The sequence below is a fragment of the Falco rusticolus genome, chromosome 5 (genome assembly GCF_015220075.1).
Source record: "Falco rusticolus isolate bFalRus1 chromosome 5, bFalRus1.pri, whole genome shotgun sequence".
Taxonomy (NCBI): domain Eukaryota; kingdom Metazoa; phylum Chordata; class Aves; order Falconiformes; family Falconidae; genus Falco; species Falco rusticolus.
The window spans coordinates 91,970,251-91,993,190 of NC_051191.1; the positions used below are offsets into that span (position 1 = coordinate 91,970,251).

General features: G+C 42.4%; 2 protein-coding genes across 4 annotated transcripts in view; both read right to left on the reverse strand.

Annotated features, from left to right (window-relative positions):
* Positions 1-2,811, reverse strand: part of CLCN1 (chloride voltage-gated channel 1) — a 69,388-nt gene extending 66,577 nt beyond the window's left edge. The window contains exons 1-2 of the mRNA XM_037387806.1: positions 1,450-2,811; positions 683-880 (exon numbers count right to left, since the gene is read on the reverse strand). The gene's annotated coding sequence lies outside the window, so the exon portion shown is untranslated. The remainder of the gene's footprint in view (positions 1-682; positions 881-1,449) is intronic.
* Positions 2,812-2,880: 69 nt separating this feature from the next.
* CASP2 (caspase 2) lies at positions 2,881-22,239 on the reverse strand. 3 transcript variants are annotated; one of them, XR_005104304.1, is made up of 11 exons: positions 21,802-22,236; positions 16,273-16,440; positions 14,554-14,629; positions 13,013-13,107; positions 11,353-11,529; positions 10,039-10,167; positions 9,462-9,552; positions 5,663-5,812; positions 5,462-5,571; positions 4,664-4,894; positions 2,881-3,257 (listed from the first exon to the last, which is right to left on the reverse strand). XR_005104304.1 is itself a non-coding variant. In XM_037387791.1 (10 exons), the coding sequence occupies exons 1-10, from the start codon at positions 21,949-21,951 to the stop codon at positions 4,760-4,762; spliced, it is 1,281 nt and encodes a 426-aa protein (XP_037243688.1). In that variant the 5' UTR covers positions 21,952-22,236; the 3' UTR covers positions 2,881-4,759. The 3 variants fall into 3 exon arrangements, 2 of the variants coding, with proteins under 2 accessions (XP_037243688.1, XP_037243689.1); XM_037387791.1 differs by having other exon boundaries at positions 2,881-4,894; XM_037387792.1 differs by lacking the exons at positions 2,881-3,257; positions 4,664-4,894 and adding an exon at positions 9,286-9,347 and having other exon boundaries at positions 21,802-22,239.
* Between the last annotated feature and the right edge of the window lie 701 nt (positions 22,240-22,940).

Sequence of the window (22,940 nt, forward strand, 5' to 3'; positions counted from 1 at the left end):
TAGGGGCTCTGGGGCCAGGAACTGGAGCAAGTGGGGTCCAGCATCAGCAGCTGGAGCTGCCATAGCTCTCTGGATCATCGCACTGGGTGCCCAGGGTGCTAGCTACAGGTCAAATCTGCATGAGGGGACTTGGTGCCAGCAACTGGAGTCAGACCAGGGGTGTAGGCACCCCAGACCTGCAGTGTCAGCAACAAGAGTGGATGAGTGTCTGCTCCAGCCTCTAAGATGGGATCAGTAAAAGCCCTGGGCACAGCTGCAGAAGGGACCAGCATGAGCAAGGTAAGGTGGGGAGGACTCTGTGCCAGCAGCTGGAGCAGGGCTGTGGGTCACAACAGCCCTCATGCTGGGTGCCAGCTGCTGAGAGTACATAAGGTGTTGGCAAGCTTCAGTCTGGATTAACCAGCAAGCAGGAGACCCCGGGTCTGGTCAGGGTTACTGGGTATTCAGTAGGACCCATGAGCATGGGGTGCCTGTGTGAGGAGCATGTGCACCTGCCTGTTTGCTAGCAAGCACCAAGCTGGACTCACCAGCAGGTAGCAGACACACGGAGCAGGTAAGGTGGCCTAAGATCCAGGCAGGAGTATGGGGGTGATGGAGAGGCCACACTCCCTGCATACTCCATGGATCCATGAACATGCCTATGAATCTAGAGAGTGGGGGTGTGACTGCTTTTACTACTGACCTTCAGTCCTTACTAGCTGAAGAGAAGAAAGGGGATGTGGCTGTCTGTATTTATGCTTTGAGTCCTGGTAGCACTGAAGTTAGTGCTGCTGCAGGCAGTGCCTTAGATCTGTCGCAGTCTGTGGAGCCAGCCATGTCAGCATCCTTCATACACGCGTCTGTTTCTGAGATGCACACTCAGCCTTCCTACCATTTCAACCTGCAAATAGAAAATCAGCAGCTACAGCCACCAGCCTGAGACACAAAGCCCGGGGTTTCTGGGCTGGGCAGGAGACAACCACAGTTTATTACCATCCCTTAACTGTTTATGTTAAATCAATTTAGAAAATTTAAGCCTATGTGTGACCTTTTCCCCTCACATTGTCACTTTAAAAGCAACTGAGTAACTAACAGCTAGCTAGTTTGTGTTTTCTTTACAAATTAATTATTTTCTCAATGCAGCATGACGTTCACCTTTGTCAAAGCATGGTTTGTGGGAGGTGTTACTGTTTCTCCTTAATTTGCAGCTGAAAATCAACTTTTAGGAGTGACAAAGTAAATAAACAACTAAACCACAGCAATTCCCGTTCTCTTTCTTAATTTAGAGAAGTCTGAATACAACCCTGAGCTCTTTCAAAGATGTAGTGAATTACATAGAAGATGTGTTCTTAAGAATTTGTGCACATGGGTATTAACAGTTTAGGGAAACACAGTCTGGAGACTAACTTCAATACAACAGGGACCATAAGACACCAAATGCAGATGACAGGAAACAAAAGAATACCAAACCTTCACAAGACAGAGTTCCACAAGTAGAACTGGCAAAAGCAACAACGCTATGCCAAACTGCACCGAGCAGTACTTGGTACTCATTCCTTGTGACACAGCCTCACCAAGGCTGCCAATCCTGTGACAACAGTTGATTATTAACTTCTCTGGAGATTCTTGTTTCATTTCCTTCCTTTTAAAGAAACCGTTTTCTGTATGCATGTGCTGATGACATCATCACTGTAATGAAATGACCTATTAGTAACAATATCTATTCTTGCATTTCCTTCTCCTAACTTTAATAATTTAGTGTTGTGGTGCAGCGAAGAGTTCTGTACCCTGAAGACAAGGGTAAGAACACATTGCACAACACAAGTACAGTGTATGTTAGGTGTGTCTGCTTGGCATAGATTTTATTTTATAAGTTGCTTGGTAGATGTTTAGCCAAATCTTTTCATGCTTTAGAAAGTATATCCTCTTTCAACACCATTCTGTACATCCTAATTTTTAAGGGGATAAATGACTATTTTTACAAAATCAAATCCTTTAAGTATCTCACTTTTGTAATGGCCAAAAGGGAAACAAAATTAGTTTAGAATTGCTACAATTTGTATTCATTTACTGACTTGTTCTATTTATAAATACAATGATTTTCATGCAGCTCAAGATCTGCTAAATACCTCGTCTACATCCTGTACACTGTTGTCACTCCCCATCCCATGAAACTTTTGACCTTTTTTGGTTTCGAGCCAAAACGTGAACCAGTTAAACTTTCCTACTATCCCACAGTTATTAAATGTCATTCCTATGCTAGTTGCTCAAAACTTACTTCTCTGAACATACAACCACACACTGGCTTTCTCCCAGGTGCAGTACTGGGGTCTCAGCTTGCCTTCCCAGTAGTGAGATCACTACTGATCTGTGAAGGTAGAGCAGAAAGCTGTGTTGGTTCTGTGCTGTACAGCTGCTCCCAGTCACCAGTCTTGGGCATTACACATCAGGGCCTCTGGACGTCCCCTGGCATTCACTTCCATGCAGCTCACTGATCCCCTGGACATTCTGCAGCTGGCACCTTCACCTTCTTCCTGGGCCCTTCTTCCCTCCAAGACTCCCTTTTCAGGAATGATTAATTTTGGCACCAACTCTTCATTCACGAACACCAAGCCTGCAATTTCCCCAGTCTAAATATTTTATGTGCTGAAACACATCAGCCTCCTGCTGGGTGGTTCTGCCTCATTCTCTTGATTAACATTCACTTTCATTTAGTCCAGGTGTTATCAAAAAGTACAAGCAGCCCATACTTGCTGCAGCTAGCAAGCAGTAGGCTTCTGCCTGAGAGCTCAAAAGTGCCTCTGTGAGGTACTACCTCAAGAAATGATGCAAAAATCTTTATATAGAAGCTCCATTTCCACACAGAGGTATAACTCTCCAAAAGGGAAGGTACTGCACAGATTAATCAAACAAGAATTATTTATTTTGACACTTCAAGGCGGTAAAATACAAGTATACAAAAAGAATATATGAAAGTGGCAGTGATAATGCAGCTTGATGCAATCCTACAGATATCTAATCCATCAGAGTGGACTGCTTCATCAATATACCTATCTGTAAAATATTGCACCATTTCAAAGAGGGAGCACTCAGGAAGAAAGTGTTCATACTCCAGGGAGGTACAACAGCCCCTAAACTGGTATCTTAAATTTCAGAGTAAGGCACCAACTGGCAGGTATGATCCTTGTTCTGTTCATCACATCATGTTGTAAGGTAAGTGCAAGATACATGTTAATGCTGCACCTTTGTCAGACGGAGGAAACACAGCCTTCATTTTCCTAGACAGAATAAAAAAAAGCACATGACTAGTTTTCCAGCCTTCCTCCATATCCCTTTGTGCTTCCTATTCATAATTCTATCATGAAAAAAATATTTTTAAAGCCACATCTACTTTAAAAGAAAGACAGATACTATGCTAACTTACTGCTACAAAAATGGAGAAGATAGAGACTCAAGTGAACAGACCATAGTCCGTATGTAACCCAGTATATCAGGATTTAGGCTCTACCACAAAAAGAGAACAACGCTCATCTCCCATGTCACATCAAGTGGGAGCAACTGCAACCGGACACAAGCAAGAGACAAATTACAGCATGAAGAGACTGTGTAGGAAATTTCCAAAAGTCGTCATGGATTATGCCACAACATTGTTGATCAGCTGAAATGATGCTTTGCAAAAGTATTAGCTAAACAAACAGCTTTAAATGATGATGACTGAAGAAAGAAAACTCACATAACAGGATAATAATGTGAAACTCTTCTCTTTGATTTAAAAGGGAAACAAATTGCAGTGATATATAATCCAAGCAACATGCCTGGACTGTGAAGAGCTGCCTTGAATATTTTTGTTAATTAAACAAAAGCCAAAAGAGCCTTTTGTAGAACTCTAGGGATTCAGTTGTACAGCGCAGTTTATAGACTCCCGAAAAGCTAGTGGACTGAATGCTGTGCCTGTTGTGACACACAGATACTATGGCAAACAAATTCCTCAAAAGTAATATTCCATGCAGTTGTTCATTCTTGGGACTAAGGGGAGCTAATCTGGAATTTCCAGATTCAAAACTATTTCTGGGGCAGTTCATGGAGGCTTATTTGTCTGTATGAGAAATGCTGGATCTCTGTTTTGTTGATAGCCTGGGATGTCTTGTAGTTCTCTTGATAACTTGGCTGTAAGAAAGAATGTGCAAAAATAGACTTTTAAGTGATCAAGATGGATAGGAAACTGTTCAAGCACTGATAACAATAACCTTCCATTTAACAAGGGGAAGGATTCTCTTTCACAAGGGAGCCCTTTTCTAACGTGCACAGGAGCTGACTGTCCCACATGAAGAACCAGGCAGAAAGTATTTAAAATTTTTACAATACAAGAATAAGTAGCATTTTATGAATCACTTTCCTTTCAGAAAACTTAACTTAAAAAAAGCCGTATGAATAGTCCATTTCCCTTTTCATATTCACTTTGCTTACAAATGTCCTTATGTATTCTTCCAAAGGATGCTCCCAGTTCTTCCCAGTTCCAGTGCTGATCCTCTTTCTATCCATTTCTACATACATGGAATAAGTCAGGATACTAGAATTTTAAACCCTGAACTGAATCAGATTAAAAAGAGAGCTGCCAGACTATTTTAGACAAAAGACATCAAGATTTGGACTGGCCAGATATAAACAAGCATTCCTTGCTTACACATCTGATGTCACAGCCTGTCAGAATGGAAACACAGACATCCGTACTCAGAAGTCCTGCTTTGGCAGTGTCTCTCTTCCAGCAGTGCCTGCTGGGTTATTTTCCTGGCAGATAGCCAGGAAACAGGTAAAGGTCCCGACAGAGTGTGCTACAATATTCTGACATTTCCTTGCAGCGGTGAAATTCTGTGCCTGGGGCATAACCTTCTCGTTGCTTGATTTGCCTATTCACCTAGATGTGAAATTGGAAAAAAAAATATTACTGGAACGATTTAAGATGACACAAGTAATAAAATGTCACTGCTTTCTATACTCATAGATTATTCTGTTTAACTTATTAAGTAGTCCCCTACATATTCTCTAATTATAAGAAGTATAAAGAATTAGGGTGCAGAGCTCCACAGCAGCTCAGGTTGCTGTAGTCACACTGCTGTCTCCACTTCCTCTTCCCTTATTTTCTTAAATGTTTACCTTATGTAAAGGTGAACCAGTTTAGGGAATAAATCCACCTGAAAAAAGCAATTTCTATAGAGGAAAAGTAATTCTTGACAAGCCAGATTAACAAGTGAAATGGAAGGACTGAATGAAACAGCAGTTTTACTTTGGTTAAACTGCTGTGGAACTGCATATAAATACAAATATATATATATAAAACCATAAACATAAAAACAGAAAGTAGTAATAATTTTGCTACAATCAAGGCAAGAACAATTGCTTTAATTAATCCTAGCAATCTGAGGTACTGGAAGGCTCCTCAGAAACCAGGTAAGTGTGGGAGAGAAAAGACACACCACCTCACCTTCACCAACATGTCAGCCACGTGAGTGTCTCGGGAGTCCTCTGCAAACACAGAGGTGAGAGCCTCAATATACCAGGATCCACGCTTGGTGTTTCGCATGGCTGCAGTGCCTGCGAAGAAAGCACGTATGATAAAGTTTGTGGAACACAGATGCACAAAACCTCCTTACGCCCCCTACCAACCAGAGCCTCTCCCCAGTACCTTTCAGACAAGCATATCCACAGATCATATCAGAGCATGTAGGCAGACGCAGCTTGAGATTTTCTTCCTTGTTTGCATCACTTTCCTCACAACCTGGGGAATCCGACCATTCTTTCCCATCCCTTTGATCCACTCCCCGATCAGTCTCATCTAGGGGGGGGGCAATAAACAATGGGGGCAAGCAGAAGGGGGGGGGGGGGGGGGAAACAAACGAAGAAATTACTGGGTGTAGTTTTCTTGCACTTTCTTTGTTTTGGGCTCTGGTCAGCAATGCCATAACTGCTGTCGAGCAGAAAGCTTTTGCATTAACTTTGAGTTTTAAAAACAGCTGAAAAAGCTTATCTGACAGTTCTTCTGCACAGACTAATGCAGATACCCACACCTGCTGAACTTGCTCAACCTAACAGGACCCTTAGTCCACACACCATTTGATTTCTGCCCCCCACCCCCTCCCCCCCGCCTTTCCTAGGCAGATCATGGGATAACCAGAAAGCAAAGAAGTTTCTGATAGTTCTTCACCACACATGGAAGGATTTGACTGCCTAGCCTTAAAAAAGTTTCTATTTTCCACTTTCACCTATCTTAGAAATGTCCAAAAATGTCTATTCTAGTTTGCAATGCTAGCTACCTACTTACTGCAGAACTCAAATGACAGCTATTATTTTAGTTACTAAGTCCTACCTCCAAGACATCAAGAAAACATGGACCAAATACCTCACCTCGTTGTAAATCTTGACTAATATCAGTTTCTCAATCAAAAGCATAAATTGTGTAATAGTAAAATGCAAAATAAATTGACCCCGAACATGAGAGAGAATTCCAGTACATGGAAATTAGCTTAAAACCCAGAGACATTTAAAGTCCTTTCCAGGATTCATTAGTATGTATTATGACAAATGTAGATATTCTCAATTGGTTGTTTACATGATGCAGAGTTTCAATTGTAATCTAGACCAACTGCTTAGTGGCGATAGTCCAGATATGCTGTATTAAAAATAAAACTGCATTTCACAGGTTTTCTATATGACTTTGCCCTTGTGTTTAAGATGAGAATCTACTATTCTACTTCCATCCTAACAGCACGGGTCAGATTCTAGTCTTAGGAGGCATAAGCCTCCACTTCAGAGCTTTCCTGCTGCGATGATTCTAGACTGTTGTTGCCAGGTCATGCCTAGAAATGCATTTGGATTTCTAACCCTTTTAAAGACAGCGACACTGGTGGCATCTCAGTTGTGCCCAGGAAATGGTCAGTTTGTAAGTCACCAACGTTATTCTTTTCCTCTATGAAAGCAGCAGTGGGAGGGGTGTGATTGATAGACTAGATATAGCCTATAATTAAGGCTCCATAGCTCAATTTCATGATTACTTCCATCAAGTCCCTTCATCATCTCTTTAAGGTTGCAAACTTTTCCATATTTAACCACTTTTCATGGTTTTTATCAAACTTCTCCAAATCTTTACAGTTCTGTATCTTCTTAAAAATAGTGTGCTGTTCACAGTGTATGTTATTTCAGGTAAGACTCAGGTAATTTGACAGTCAGGCTGTATTATTCACACTGACATCATCTCATAACATACAAAGTCAAAACCTTTTTCATTAAAGCTTCAGAATTAGATGTCTTCCTCATGCATTTGTCTTCAAGCATCATTCCAGTCAACTTATCAACAGAACTAAAAAGTGTAAAGCACTAACCCTATCAGGATATCCTCCACATACTTAACCTCTAATTTATATCAGCAGTAACTACCACTCAGATTTAAACAGACAAGGTCAATTCTACTGAAGCTCCCGGATAGCAGTTACTTAAATCAATTGGCAAAACAGCTAACTACCGATTTGTCATTATCTACCCAAGTTATTTATTTTTCTGGATCAACCACTATATTTAAACACAGATGTAAAGTGGCTTAAAACATCTCCTTTTATGCTGTAGTGAAATCCAACTAGTTGTCTTTTCCCATTGCTTTCTGTTGCTATTGGTTTTTGATCCGTAACTGTAGGTCAGCTGCTTCAGTCCTTTAGTAGACTTCTGCCAAAGGCCTTTTGGAAATTAAGTAGACTGTACCAACTCTTCATCTACATTTTTTAATGTGTCATTAATAGATGACAGATAAAAGTCTATTACATAAACTTAGGGAGAAAGAATAACCTGTGCATTTCTCATTTTTTTTCAACTAGTTCCAGCTAACTTGTCTGGCAAAGAGATACTGAGTAGTAATTTGAAGTTATCCACACTATTTATACAGTCTTTTAAATGCTGCTTTTGAAAAAAAATTTGTATTGGCTAGTCTAACCTTCAAATGCTAACATGAAAAGATACACATTTTTGTTGATAGCTCAATTACCTTGTAACTATCTTTTCCCTCCGACTATTAATCAAGGTTTACAAGAAAGGTTAAAAAAAGGCAGGTTTGTTTTTGTTTTGTTTTGTTTTTTTTAAATTGAAGAAAGTTTTTTCCCTTTCAGTTGCTCAAGTCTCAACCCTTGGCCTACTGCAGTATCCCAGTTCTACATCATTTTGCACAGTGAGCTTACCACCCTTAACCAAAACCTTTTTGGGAATAGGAAGGCCAAGCCTGATTTGTTGATGTGAACAACCCCTTATGGTAACATTACAGTAAAATAAACCTAATTACCCAATTAGGTCAGTGGCAAGTTCTGGCTTATTACACTTATTTCTACACTGTTACGAGTCTGCATTTTCACATTTGTTAGAGTATCTAAAGGTTGAATAACATAAGGAAAGCAATCACATTCAATTTGTATTGTAAACATGCACATTACATTATTTCCAAACACTTAGAAGGAACAAACATTTCTGATCACCAAAATACTTCACATAGACTTTAGGGTTTTCCCTGCATTGGGATTTAAACACAAGTAGGTAACAGGTGAATGAAACATCCACTTGGCTAGAGGACAAACTATAAAGCTCTGTTAAAAATGAAAAAGGCAGACGACAATGCAAGAAACATGGGAAAAGAAGGGTAAAGAGCATAATGTTAGAAAAATTTCTCTACCACAAGGGAAAAAACAAAGCTTTCTACAACAGAACTTCTCTTTGGAGTATCTGCAGTTTCACAGCAATGTCAAAAAGTCCAGACACTTCAGGGGAAAATTTGTGGTCATTAGCAGATCTGAAAGGTAGGTAGTTGCAGACGTGTGTTTAGAAACAAAAGAAGGGAAAACAAATAGCAGAATAAAAAAGGAACAGAGTGAAAAAGAAAAAGTCTATGAAAGTCAAGAAAAGAGTTCTGTACAACAGTATGTACAAATTCTACTACAGTATGTGAAAAAGGATGTATGGAAAGATGTCATTTGGAGGTTCAAAACAGGACAGGGTAAAAAAAAAAAAATACTTTGAGCCCAGTTTGATAGCTCAAGAGACAGCAACACATCCAGGAGCAACAGAAAGACAGGACCCCAAACAAGACTCCAGTGCTAGTGTACCACTCCATGCTGTGCCACAATTTGATGCAGAGTATGCCCCACTCCCCCTCCTGCAGGCATAGCAAGAGAAAGCCTCAACATATGGTGGGATATGATAGAGCTTCACATCGCTATGGTGCTCTGGGGTCTGCAAGTCAATGCACACACCTCATGCAGAGCAAAAGACACTTACAGAGCAACAGATGCAGTGGCAGCAGCAGGGCAGAGGGAGGTGAATATGGGTCCCACTTACACCTGAGAGAAGCAAAGAGGAGAGTTGACAGCAAGTTGAATGTGAGGGTGTGTATGTGTGTAAAATGAGCCTTAATGGCATGCCAAATACATGGCTTTTAGTATTAAGGCACTCACCTCCTCGGCAGGCCTGAATAAAGAACATTTTCGGCTTATTCTGGAGATTTGGACAGTTTGCATTATCAAAGAGCCGGAAAGCCTCCTGCAACTGAGAGAAGAAAGAAGATAAAAATTCTTCACTGCAGCCTTCTGTGAGCAAAACCCAGTGTCACCTTGCTTCCCTGCATTTTGGCGATTACCTCACCAGTCTTGATATTTCCTCCTTTATCTCCAAACTCACCATGTGACAAACACATCCCCTCCCTACCCTTTCCTGGGGCTCCTACTAGTCTGAGTTCATGCACTCTACCTAGTACTTGTACAGGAGGAGAGAATGAAAAAACCTCCCCTACTTGCCCTATTTGTATGCCATTCTTTATCTTACAGACCTCTTATAATAAGACAGCCTCCTGCCCTTCCCACAACCCTTATTTTCTCCTTTTAGAAAAAAGTGACTCTTCAGTCACTTCGTTGTTCTTTGAGCAGGTTTTGGTTTTGTTTGATTTAGGAAAAAACCCAAACATTTTTTCCCCCCATTCCATTGTTACTTTCCAAGAGATAACCTACAACACCACGTCAGAACATAGCAATATACCTGTAGTAGTTTGCCATCACTGCCATAAACCCCACCCTCCACACCGTGGGAAAGTAAAGCTACAATACAGGAATCCACATCCCGATGATCTGGCAGCTTAGAGAATCTCTCCAATGCATTCTGCATCTCCTTGAAGAGAGAAAAAAAAAAAGTTCAATGCTTTCCAGACTTGCACAGAGGAAGTGGGTCAATATACAGGGAAGAACATACACAGTCCTCATGTTATGAAATAAACCTTATGTACAGCAAATTTATAGGACTAAAGACGTGTTCCATAAAAAAACCACCAGCAAAACATTCTTGCTCTTTATGTAACATTCAGTCTGAAGTATAACACTGTGAAGTAGGAATCACTTAGGCCAACAGGGGGATGCAAGAAGTATGAGTTGGTACACACAGATTCAACATAAGAGAAACCAACCAATATTTTACAAAGATTTTACACTGACACTTGAGTCTGGCTGGGATACTGCAGCAACTTAACAGATACATACCCTGGTACTTAGGCATTCAAACACTAGTGATCAAAACACAATTTGAAATGGAAAACTTTAGGAACTCTGACAACATGGTAAGTACAAAAGTCTTATTATATTGTTGCAAAAGCTTCCTTCTTGAATAAAATATGCTTTTAACAGGTTATGTATCACTTGGTTTCATAGGGATTTAAAAGGAGGAAGAACAAATGAGCCTGGACAAGGCAGCAATTGAATTCCTAGGGAACAAGGCGGCTTCATTCAGTCAGGAAAATTGGTAGCTCCGTGACTAAGTGAAGCACAGCCACTTCTCTAGCAAAGCAAAGACCAAAGCAGTGGAACTGAACCGCATAAATACTGGAAGACTGATAAATAGGATGGCAATTGACTCCATCAGTGAAACGACATGAAAATATCACTTAACACTTGCAAAGACTAGGTCAAATATTTGCAAAGTTTAACTTTTAGGATAGCAGAACACTGGAGAAGCCTATCTAGAGTAAACTGGAGACTTCATTAATTTGTGATTTTAAACACACATGCCAAGTATGGTCTAGAAATTCTTGCCCCTTGCACTAGTCAGACCAGAGTAGTAACTCTTGTGGTCCTTTGTGATCCTACTTTCCATCGTAAGTCCTCTGCCTTCCAAGCTTCTTCATATTTGTCAGTATGTGAGCAGACATTACCACATTTAGCCTTATTTTCTATTCATAAGTGATCATTCACATCTTCCTGTTCAAGCTTAGTTCTACCTTAGGGAACCTCTTCAGGTGTTTATGTCACAGTCACAAACTCTCATCCATACAGATTGTGAAGTACTGGGATCCATCCTCCTTACCTGTGCAGTTTGATCATGAAAGACAGTCACTTGATACCCAAGATGCTTGAAAAGCATCTCCAGGGCACTGCAGTCCACATCTCCCCCTGCACGATACTCCAAGTCCTTCTCACTGCTGAAATGGACGTTGCTGAGAATAAGTGCTAAGCCTCTGGGCTCTGATACCAGTTTATATGCCTGAGAAGATTTAAAAATCAGTAAATTTAGACTACACAAGGAAATAATAAAGTGTTACAGTAGAACAGCAATCACAACTTGATATGAGAATTTCTTGATTGAGAAGTCACAAAAACAGCAGAGGTCAAATTTTTGAAGTTTGGTTTTGTCTTTTGTTGTTTGTTTGGTTTTTTTTTTGATATACAAATGTTTGTATTGCAAAGGGTCCCAAAGACAACTGCAAGTGTCCACAGCTGATGATGCTACAACACTTGCTAAGATGTTACACTAGCTTGCCTTAATTCTCATTTTAAAAGAAACACAGTTAATCCATTTTAAACTGTGAATTAGGTCTTGCTAACTTTTTTCCCTTTCCCCACCTTTATCCCAGCACAGCCCCATATATTTCCATCACCGGCTTTAAGACAATACTATGCAAAATTTAGCTAACATTTTTTAATTGCTGTTGGGAGCAGACAGAGATGTAGAATTGCACATGTGCAATTCTAACAGCACGGGACTGTGAGTCACTGATCCTGAAAGTTATGCAGCTGACAAAAAAAGTTAACAGGGAAAGAACTAATTTAAGAGGGGTATCTTCAGATTAAGTTCCCTCTCTGCCCCTCCCACTAACAACAAATCAATAGTACATCAGTTACTAACGCTCCTGTAAATTTTAAGTGAAATTTAATAATAAAGGAGCATATCAAATAAGGTTTACCCAGGCACAGATGTAAAAGGAGCCAAGTCAAGATCACACCAACAATGCCTAATTAGGTCTCCTCAATAGACAGTAAAAAAAACCCAAATCTGTTTTGCCTGTACACAGAGCCTGTAACAGAGGTGTTAAGTGTTAGCACATTGTGTAACTCTAGCAAAGTCTCTGCCCCCTTACATAAAACTATTTTTTCTTCTTAAGACCACCCCACCATAACCTATGCTTTACAAACAGAATAAAGAGTAATTAGACTCCCTACATAACTTCAATGGTTGCAGAAGATTAGAAATTCCAGTTGATCTACCCAGTACTACGCAGCACAGGTTCTTGAGCATAAGGAGAGACTCTTCTGGGTATAGCCAGCAATTAAAACATCCCAGACTGTGACTACTGGTTGAAATACAGTTTTGGTACCTTGCAGTCAATTGCAGGGTGTGTCATCACACAGAAGGGGATGAGGATGCAGACAAATACAAGGCAATAATACTGACAGCATACACAGAGCAACAGAACAGAAGGCATTCTCCAAAGTTCTTCGTGAACAAAAACCAGAGAGAAATTCATACAGTTACAGAACTTCCCAGAATTTCTTGCAACTTGCAGATGACAACTACATCGAATCGAACATGATTCGATGTAACACAACTAACAAACAGCACAATACTGATCTGCATCCCAATGAAGCATGTGTTTCGACTCAGTTTTAAGTAGCACTTGTTCAGTTCATATATCCAAACACCTCACATCTTTCACATGTGAAGGAGATTTTCTCTGTCAACTACTTACCAAGTGCTGATGATCATGATAAAATTCAGGAGTGCAGTACTTCACCAAAGGTATCAGGGGACCATCTCCATTATCCAAGGAATGTTCCTTTGGTTCTGTGCAAAACAAACGTATCAATAACAGTAACAAATTCCAACTACAAAACCTCTGCATTAAGGTAGTAACTCACAAATTCTGAACTATGTGGTCTAAGGCATATTCCTTTATCATACTATTCATACCTCTAAAAACTTTGCTTGATCATGGACTACAGAAACACAATGAAACATGGCAGAAGAAAACAAAGTACCAGAATGGTATACTTTTTTCATAATTTCAATTGGCAAATACTTTTGTTGTGTATGTGCGTTATCTTTACCCAAGGCCTAGTAAATTTGGTTCTACAGAGTATGAAAACAGAATTCTTATTTCAAATCAGAGCTGTGTGCTTTCTGTCATTTTGCACAGTATGTTATTCCTTTCACAGTTAGGCTGACAAACCATTGCTAGAAATACTCAAATAGAGTATTTTCCTTTCATAAAAGGCCTCCCATGCTCACTACATACAACTGTTTATTTTTTGCTGAACACATGCGTAAGTGATCAAACTTGACATTTCTAACGTCCATAAAATGCAATGCCCTTTTTTGTTTATCTGCCTCTGAACAAGCCTTTCCTCTGGGTAACAGTAGATGAGGGGAATGATAATCAATTATTTGCAATTTGCAGACAAACACTCACTCCTCTGTCCTGAAGAAACGGAGCTAAAGACATTCACAATCTCCTTTCAAATCCTTTTTCAGCCTTCTGAGGCATGGCTCTCCTGGTTGGAGGAACATATGCTCTAAAAAACCAAAACAACCCACCCTAAAACCTTTGCACCTAAATAAGAAAATAAACCTTCAAAATCTAGACACTTATTCTTTAGTATCAGAGAGCTCCTAGTAGCCAGCATACAGTTAAAACCATGGTTAGAGACCATGATTACTCCAAGCATTACCAGAGGTAACGTAAAAACTACCAGGGAGATTCACTCCAACATTTAGTTCCCTGACTGAAGTCACAAATGCTTGCTGAAGAAAAGCTGATTTGCTGCACTTGACAGAAGCTACAGAAATCTACATTGGGCCCACGTAACATACGTAAGGCCTTAGATTTCCTTCTTAGCAAGTAAGTACAAGTTAAGGACATTACCCCAAACCAGTATCTTTTCATAGCTCTAGTTCAATTAAACTCTACTACAAATCTTAAATAATATTTTTGAAAAATCTAAATTTTACTGACATACACTGTTTAAGCAACAAGATTTCCAGTAAGAATAAAGGAAGCTACCTAGAAACTGACTGGGTTCTCTTTCCCAGTATGCTACTTAACTTTTATTTTCTAGCCTAATTCTGCCTCCTGCATCTGATTGTAACATGGTCAGTTCACTGTCAGGTTTGTATTCCTGGAACGAGCAAAGTGGTGGCAAGCTTATTTCTAGAATAAAATTAAGACAGTATTAAGAAGTTGGAAGCAACTAGATAGCCAATCAAGTATTCATGATGTCCTGTGCAACTCACCAGTCCAGCGCCGTCTTTTTGAATTACATGACTCACTGGCAGGGAATGGAAGATTTGATCCATAACAGTGTTCAAGCTACAAGACATCCAATAAATCCATGAGAAATAGTAGCACAAAACAGCTATTTTTTTCTCTACGGTACAAGCCTGTAGCCATCATGTAACAAAGATACATGCATTTACACACACACTCATAAAACTACAAATATTCTGGTTCATATCTAAATCAAACGACATGACAGCAACAGCATTTCCTGTCAATGCAAAATTCCTTCCCTCCTTTGCTCATCTTTCCTGGGGATTTGGGCAGAAGTAGAACTTCACACTGAGGTCATGGTATCCTCCTTGATTTTGCCAAAAATTGTCTAGTGACTCCTATATTTTTTGTTTGCTTTCAAGACTTCATTGTATAGTAAAGCACAACTGAAAACACAAAAACAGAAAGGGTAGTCTAATAAAGCCTACATTTTAATAAGGGAACATCTCTGTGCAAAAATATCTGGTCTTCCCTTATTTACTGTGAGTTTCCACGCTTGTCCATGCACTAAAAACACTGAATCTTTGCTAAATTCTTTCTTTAGCCCAACACTACCAACTGCAGACAGTGAAAAGGTGAAAATAACAAAAGAAAGTCTCTCTCTCCTCAACTGACCAGACTAGCTTTTAGTAGCTTTCTACTCAAGAGAATCACTGAACTAAAAGATTTCAGAGAAAATATTTCCTTTGCAGCTTTTGGGTTCTTGATAACACAGCCATTAAGAGTGCGCTGGATGTTAAGAACGTCCAGGAACCTCAACAAAGAGAAGCGCAGAGCCCTGCCCCTGGGGAGGGGCGACCCCATGCACCACCACCTGCTGGGGGCAGAGCTGGGAGACAGCCTGGCAGGAAAGGACATGGGGTGCTGGTGGCCACCAGGGTGACCAGGAGCCAGCATGCGAGGCTAATGGCATCCTGGGCTGCCTTAGGAGGCGCGCTGCCTGGGCTGCGGAGGGGTCCTTCCCCTGGGCGCAGCTCTGGCCTGGCTGCACCTGGAGTCCTGTGTCTGGCTCTGCGCTCCCCAGCACAACCGGGGGTGCTGGAGAGAGGCCAGCAACAGGCCACAGAGAGGAGGATGGGGCTGGAGCATCTCTCCTTTGCGGAAAGGCCAAGAGAGCTGGGACTGCTCAGCCAGGAGAAGAAAAAGCTCAAGGGGAGGTTTATCACTGCATACAGACACCTGAAGGGGGGCGCGAGGGGGAGGGCACCAGGCTCTGCTCAGCGGTCCCAGCGAGAGGCCCAGAGGCAGTGGGCACACAGACACACAGGGGCTCCCCCTGCGCACCAGGAAACCCCTTTTCACTGGGAGGATGGCTGAGCACTGTGGGAGGTTGCCCAGAGAGGCAGACAAGTCTCCTCCCTGGAGATACTCAAATGCTGCTTGGACACGGTCCTGGGCCACGTGCTCAAGGTGACACTGCTTGAGCAGGGGAGCTGGACCAGATGACCTCCAGAGGTCTCTTCCAACCTCTACTGTCTTGTGATTCTGTGTGAAAACTCTCTTCTCAAATTCTTTCCCCTCTGCTTTGACTGAGGCTACTACAAGTTTCAATTTGCAACAAAAACCCAACCTGTCCTTTGTAAACAATTTTTGGTTTTTTTCCCCTTTGAAAAAGATCAGTTTGTGCCTAAACCCAATCTGAAAGGCAGTCCATCCATCTTATTTTTTTAAAACTGCTGTACCCTTGCAATCCCATGGCTCAGGTTGGATGCAGTCTTCAAGATCACTGCCTCCAGATGTTGCTGTTTGGTTTCTTGTAGTGCTTCACAGAAGGCTGAGAAGGCATTGGGGCCTCTCTTGGGCAGCAAATTGAGGAATTCCACATTTTGGCTGAAGCTCCCAGACTTGGCCTAGATCCAGAAAAAAAAAAAACAAAATCCACACTCAAAGTAACACCCCAACACAATCAATTTTCAATGCATCTTCAGGACAACTGAATTTTTTTTACTTCATGTAAATGTTTCACCACTATGCTTAGATATGCTATATCCATTTTTATAGCTCTTCACAGCTGATTTCACTCCCACTTCTCTGTTCGCATTAGGTGAAGGGGAAAAGCATATGGCAACACAGCAAGCCATCAATTCACACATTATGACACACCTCTTCTCTCTAAACTTATTTCCAGTTACTGTTGGAATAGTATTTATTTCCCCTCATTGAATACATAAGTCCAGAGTATGCTTCCACTACTCTCCAATAGCTTATGGTCTCATGAACAAATATGTAAACCCCTCAGAAAGTGTTAAATAAAATACTTAATTACATGCAGTCAATTCCAAGAAGATACTACATAGGTATAGACTGTAACATTTAGATCAACAAAGCAATATACAGTAGTATATGAGAAAAATTAATAACAAAAATGAAATTTATGTATCTGTAAATAATTCTCAACACGTTCTAATTCTTAAAATATTAATAGGGCATTTGCCAACTAATGGTATAATTTATACAGTAATAACCTTCCCCGTGAAATCTAAAACACACCAAAACGTCATGTACTAAAATACTGGGTATCACAAATATATGTTATCCATTCAACAGAATTAATCCTATTTTTTTTAATCACCCCTTAGATCCAAGATCTTAGCACCCATGAAAGGAAGAGAAATAGCTGGTGAGTTACACAGAACCAAGGCCTAACACCACATTTGCAATCGCAAGAAAATCTGAAAAAAAAAATAAAGCCTCGAGTCACTCATGTAAATCCTCTGCTACAGAAGATTTCACATCATCCAATTTCCTCCCAAGCTTGGTGTTAAAAGTAGTTTGGCTTTTATTCCATCACATTATTTGGAAGGATACTGCAAAGTCTTACTGAGCCAATGCTTATGAACCTATTCTGAAATTTCAGACCTATGCTCATTCATGACTGTCTGATAGCATTTATTTATCAAGTGTCCCTTGACTGCAGCCTTCTCCTGTCCTTCCCCTTATTTATCAAGCACCTTTCCACAAATCTGTCTCCATTGGCTACAGTACACAAGCTGCTTTCTTTCAGCATCCCTGAAAATGGCCTCTTCCCCTTGCCAATGCAAGTACCCCTTCCTATTCCCACAGAAACCTCAACTTTCAGAGCACTGTTGCCTGGAAGTGCATACAGCAGTATCTCACCTGTGCCTTCCCAGATGCAAGAAAATATTTGCCCCTTTCTCCTGGTAACACTTCTCCATCAGTCCACAGATGATAACTAGCTCCATACACCTATATCTTGCTGTAAGCCCACTGAATTTTATTCTGCCTAATAAAGTAAAATGACAGCTGATATTCTAAAGTACCTGTTAATCGTTTCTTCCTTTCTAGTAGAACCGTAGCTGTTTACAAGCTTAGAATTATTAATGTTCTTCACTTTATGCCTTCATAGTCTGTGACTCTAAGCCATAAGTCATAACTAAGAACACAATCTGACCTCAAGAATCGAATCTTAAATTTTATAGAAAAGTTAAGAAATTTCCACAAAGTTCATATTCTGCACTTTGTATATACAGCAGTCAGCTCTTGGCAGACTTCTTCCTTAATGCTCCCTTAAATACCCAAAGTGCTGTACCTCCTCATTTAACTTTCACATGAACATCACATTTAGATTACACTAAATAACATTCAGCAAACAACAGAACTAAAACTTTCATAAGACAGATTTCTTCCATTTCATTTTCTAGTACATCCTTAATTTATTTTTGTGCTCTCACAGATGAGTTTGATAATCTGGATAACAGGAACTGGTTGCACAATAAACTGAATTCCTGTCAAAATCCCATAGTATTAGTTGTCTTACTGAGCCTGAACATACACACAGACTCTGTAGAGAGAGCATATATAGTTGACAAACATACTAATGAAATTTGTCACTTTGTCTAAGCCAGTGATCCCTTCATTACTGTCTAGTGATCAACACAGAGCATTTAAATCTCTGTATCTACACAATCTGATCATCTTCCATTACAGTACAGAGTATTCAACTTGTTTAAAACCTAAGTGAAAGCTTTTGCTGTTGTATCTGCAATACTGAAGGTCCATCCCAGAGCTCTGGAAGAACATCTGATGCTCTGACAAGAAAGCATTAATGAAGTGAATTTTGGACTTCATCTTAAAAACAGCTGTTTCCACTTGTCCCACTATTTCCACTATAATTTTTGCTCTGTGTTTGAAATCCCTCTCTTCTGAGCCTTCATCTAGGTAACTATATTTACATCATCTTCTCTGCACAGTGAACGCGGGTTTTTTTTTCTTTATTCTTTCTTTAAAGTGTATACAAATGAAAAAAATCCAATTGCTTAGTTTCTTTCTGAATGACACAGTTTAAACTAATTCCTGTCAGTTCCTACTCTCTCCATTTCAGACACCAAAGGAAGCTGCTCCTATTTATTAATTCTTCTCCAGTGTATACCTATAAATTCTTTACTTAGTCTTCATATTCCTTGTGAGCTCTTCATCCAGCTCAACCACCTTTGTCTTCAGTGGCTCTTCCTGCAACGTCGTCGTCCCCCGCACCTTTTTCTTCTTTGTGGTAAAGTTTCAGTACTTGTTAGCACCTCACACTACTAAGGAATTTCACCCCTCCTTCATCTCCCTGAACTCCTCTGTTTATATCTTAGATTACAAAAGTTTAAGTGAAGTGCCCTATTTCCAGAACCATTTTGTTTATTCTTCAGTTTAGTTTAAATCAAACCAACAGGACCAGTATAATTGTGTTTTTAAGACAAGACAATTTAAAACATAACTACTTATCCAGATCTTGATTTCCTGACTTTTGGGGGGAGCAGATGGATACATAGAACCAATCAGATAAAACAGCCAAGATAATCTATGCTATATCAACAGACATGGTGGCACTTGTCTCCTCTTGCTACCAATAGAGTACCTGACAATTAGCGTCACAGTAAATGTTCAAGAACAGGCTACCTAACAGGACTCCCAGGAGTTTTGTTCACATTTGAGCCAGAGAGTAGAAGACTGTTACAAATTCACAGACCTACTACAGAAAAAAGAAAAGTAAGTAAAAATATTTTTGACTGAAATTATTTTTTTGATGCTTGTTACTTTGTTTCTCTATAGCATTATTATGATTAGTACTATCCTGCAAATGTTCCCTTCATTTCTATCCTTCTAGTACACTGCATATTTTGCAATACTACTGTTCCAGATGTGAATGTTTTCCTCCTACCCCAGCCATATTTCTATTTTTGCCACAACTTCCAGATTCATACCCTGCAACAGTAGTTTAAGACACTTTGTTCTCTTGCTCAGGCTGCCGTCACTCTTTATATACATTTAAGCTCTTAGTTATGTGTATACATTGTATTATGCACGCTTTTTCCACTAAGCTATTACTATTTATCTGACTTACCCACCATAACACCTTTCTCCTTACTGATAACCCTAAGTATTGCTGCATCTCCTTTTACCCAATCACACCTGGAGGGGAAGATTCCCTCAGTCTTCCCCTCCATCTCAGTTTAACAGTTCTTAACTACAGCAGCATTTTGCCAAAAAGAATATTTTCTCCGGCATTATCCTACCTTTGAAAGGGTGGGTTTTTTCCCTCCCCTCTTCTCCTTTTCTTCCCTCTCCCGCACTTCAGTGACTAGCTGCAGGCCAGCAACTGAACATCCCTACTAACCACCCAGACTTCATCAGTATCATGTTTAATTCCCGTGGGCTACCATGCACCCATACAGCTGCTCAGCAACCCCCTCCCCAGCAGGATGGTGGGAAGAATTGGAAGGGTAAAAGTGAAAACACTTATGGGGTGAGATAAAGATGGTTTAATATGTAAAACAAAAGCCGTGCACGCAAGTGGAGCAAAATAAGGAATTCATTTACTACTCCCCATCACAGGCAGGTGTTCAGCCATCTCCAGGATGGCAGGGCTCCATCATGCATAATGGTTACCTGGGAACACAAACGTCGTAACTCCAAATGTTCCCTCCTTCTTCCCACAGCTTTTATTGCTGAACACAGCATCATATGGTATGGCATATGCCAGTGATCAGTGTCAGCTGTCCCAGCTGTGTCCCCTCCCAGCTTCTTGTGCCCCCCAGCCCGCTCACTGGTGGGATGGTGTGAGCCACAGTAAAGCCCTTGGCTCTGTGTAAGCACTGCTCAGCAGTAACTACAACATCCCTGTGTTAATCAACGCTGTTTCCATAACAAATCCAAAACATTGCCCCATATAGACTACTATGAAGAAATTAACTCTATCCTAGCCAAAATCAGCACAATCACTTCCTGATTCATTCTCTTACTTTCACTGTCCTCTTTCACTAGAGACCGCAGCTATGCCAGGTGAGACTGCCTGCATCTCCTGCAGCTTAGCACTGGTATCCTCAACAGGCCCCATGGGGAATTTCACATTACCTTTGACACACAACAAGTCAAAATTCATCGGGAAGTTATTTCTTCATTGCTTTCAAAAACCTTACCAGTCTCAGGTCCACACCTTCTGCGCTAGTACCCACCAAATAGCTCATAAATCTATTTTTCAGCATCTGTTTTTATCGCCAGGACCATCAACCTTACTAAGGGACCAAAAAGTCCCTTAATTGCTTACTTGAGTCTTGTGATACACTTGATGTGCATTTTCAGTCATTCTTTTTCTAGTTTACTTTCTCTTTGGAGACTTGTATCACCATCCTGCACAGCCTTCAGTGCATTAGGCTGTAGGATCCAAAGCTATTGCCAATGACTTCTCTTCACAGTACCTGCTGCTCAGGATAAGTCTACGAACAGCATTTGTTATCTGAGAGCGAGTCTTGGATCACACAAGGCTCTTCACACAATGTGCAAGAACACATAAGCGGTACAAACTCTTTAAGTGAAAGGTGACACGACAAACTGGATTATAACATATTCATTTACCTACCTGCACTGAATTCTTTTGGAAACAGGTATTACTCCGACTTCTACAGATGGGGGGGAACGCACGAAATAACAACAAAGGAGTGGAAACTACTCCCTAACTCCTGAAGTGCAGCCTGCTGCATCTGCACACCAGCATGCAAGCCTCCGATAAAATCCGCACTGCCAAGAGCGGCCAGCAGTTCTGCTGCATGCTGCTGTCAAACCCCACTCTACTCTGAGCGTTCTACGAATGTAATCACACTAAAATATTCGGGTAAAACATGAGTTTTACCGCGCTGGCCCTGCCACAAACGACACGAGCTCCACCAGAAGCGCAGCTCACCGCGCAGCGGCCGCCGCCCGCACACCTGTATGGTCTCCACCATCTCGGCGGTGATGATGTCCTTCTCGATCATGTGCTCCATCAGCTCCTTCAGCACCAGCTGCCTCGCCAGCATCACCCGGTTCTTCTTCAGCGCTTCCTGGTGGCACCGCTGCATGCCGCACGCGGCCAGCATCCCGCCGGAGGACGACCCAGGCCGGCCTCAACAGCCCCCAGCTGCCCGCCTCCCGCCCGCGGGGGCGCCGTCGCCACTTGACCCGAGGTCCCGAGGTGGCGGGAGGCCGCGGGGATGCTCGGGGGTAGCGGGAGACCCGGGGGTGGCGGGAGGCCGCGGGGAGGCCCGGGACCACTCTCCCGTGCCCAGCTGCCGCGGAGCACTCCCCACCGCTCACCCGCGCGCCGCCGCTTCCCGGCGGCCCCAGCGATTCAAACCGCGGGACCCGCTTCCTCCGGTCACGTGACCAAGGCCGCGGCCCCGCCCTCCGCGGCAGCGACACTGCGCAGGCGCAGCCGCCGTGCGCACGCGCGGGGCCGCCCACTCCGTGGCTCGCGGCGCGGAGGCTTCGCGCCTCTTCCGGGCCGGGCCGAGGCACGCGGGGCGTGTCCCGGTGGCTGTCAGTCAGCGCGCGTGGCCTGCCCCCCGGTGCAGGGCGGGGCCCAGCCGCGGCGGTGGGGCGGGGCGCTGGGAGGGGCACAGCCACGGGGCGGTGGCCGTAGCCGTGCGCCTCAGGGTGCGGAGCGAGCTCAGCGTGCGGGCAGCGCCGAGGAGTGCGCAGCCGCCGTCGCACGCACCCGCCCGAGCCGAGCCGAACCAGTGCGGCGGAGCCCGCAGAATCGGCGCTGATGACACTTCGCGGACCATGTTAATCTCCGCCGTCACCTGAACCTCGCCCGGGCTGCTGCCCAGGGCCGGGGCTGCCCCGGGCGGCCCCGAAGTTCCTGCACCTGCGCTGTGTGTCGTCCCCCCCCCGCCGCTCCCTGCGGGGTGTCCCCCTTTACACCCTGCGAGGTGCCCCCCGCGCTCCCTACCACCTTTGCCCCCCCGGCCATGCCCCGCAGGACTCGGGGCACAGCTGTCGCCGCAGCCTCATCACCAGCGATACCGAGCGGCTGGGGTCCCCCGTTCTAGGGCAAGGCCACCCAGTAAGCAGAGCGCACGCAAGA

Bases quoted from the DNA above. Each gene is read 5' to 3' on its own strand.
- CASP2 (XM_037387791.1), bottom strand. From the start codon at position 21,951: ATGCTGGCCGCGTGCGGCATGCAGCGGTGCCACCAGGAAGCGCTGAAG. The intron at 13,108-14,553 runs GTGAGTTGCACA...TGTTTTGCACAG, and splicing joins AAAAAGACGGCGCTGGACTG to AACCAAAGGAACATTCCTTG. The intron at 11,530-13,012 runs GTAAGTAGTTGA...AAATCTTCTCAG, and splicing joins ATCATGATCATCAGCACTTG to GCATATAAACTGGTATCAGA.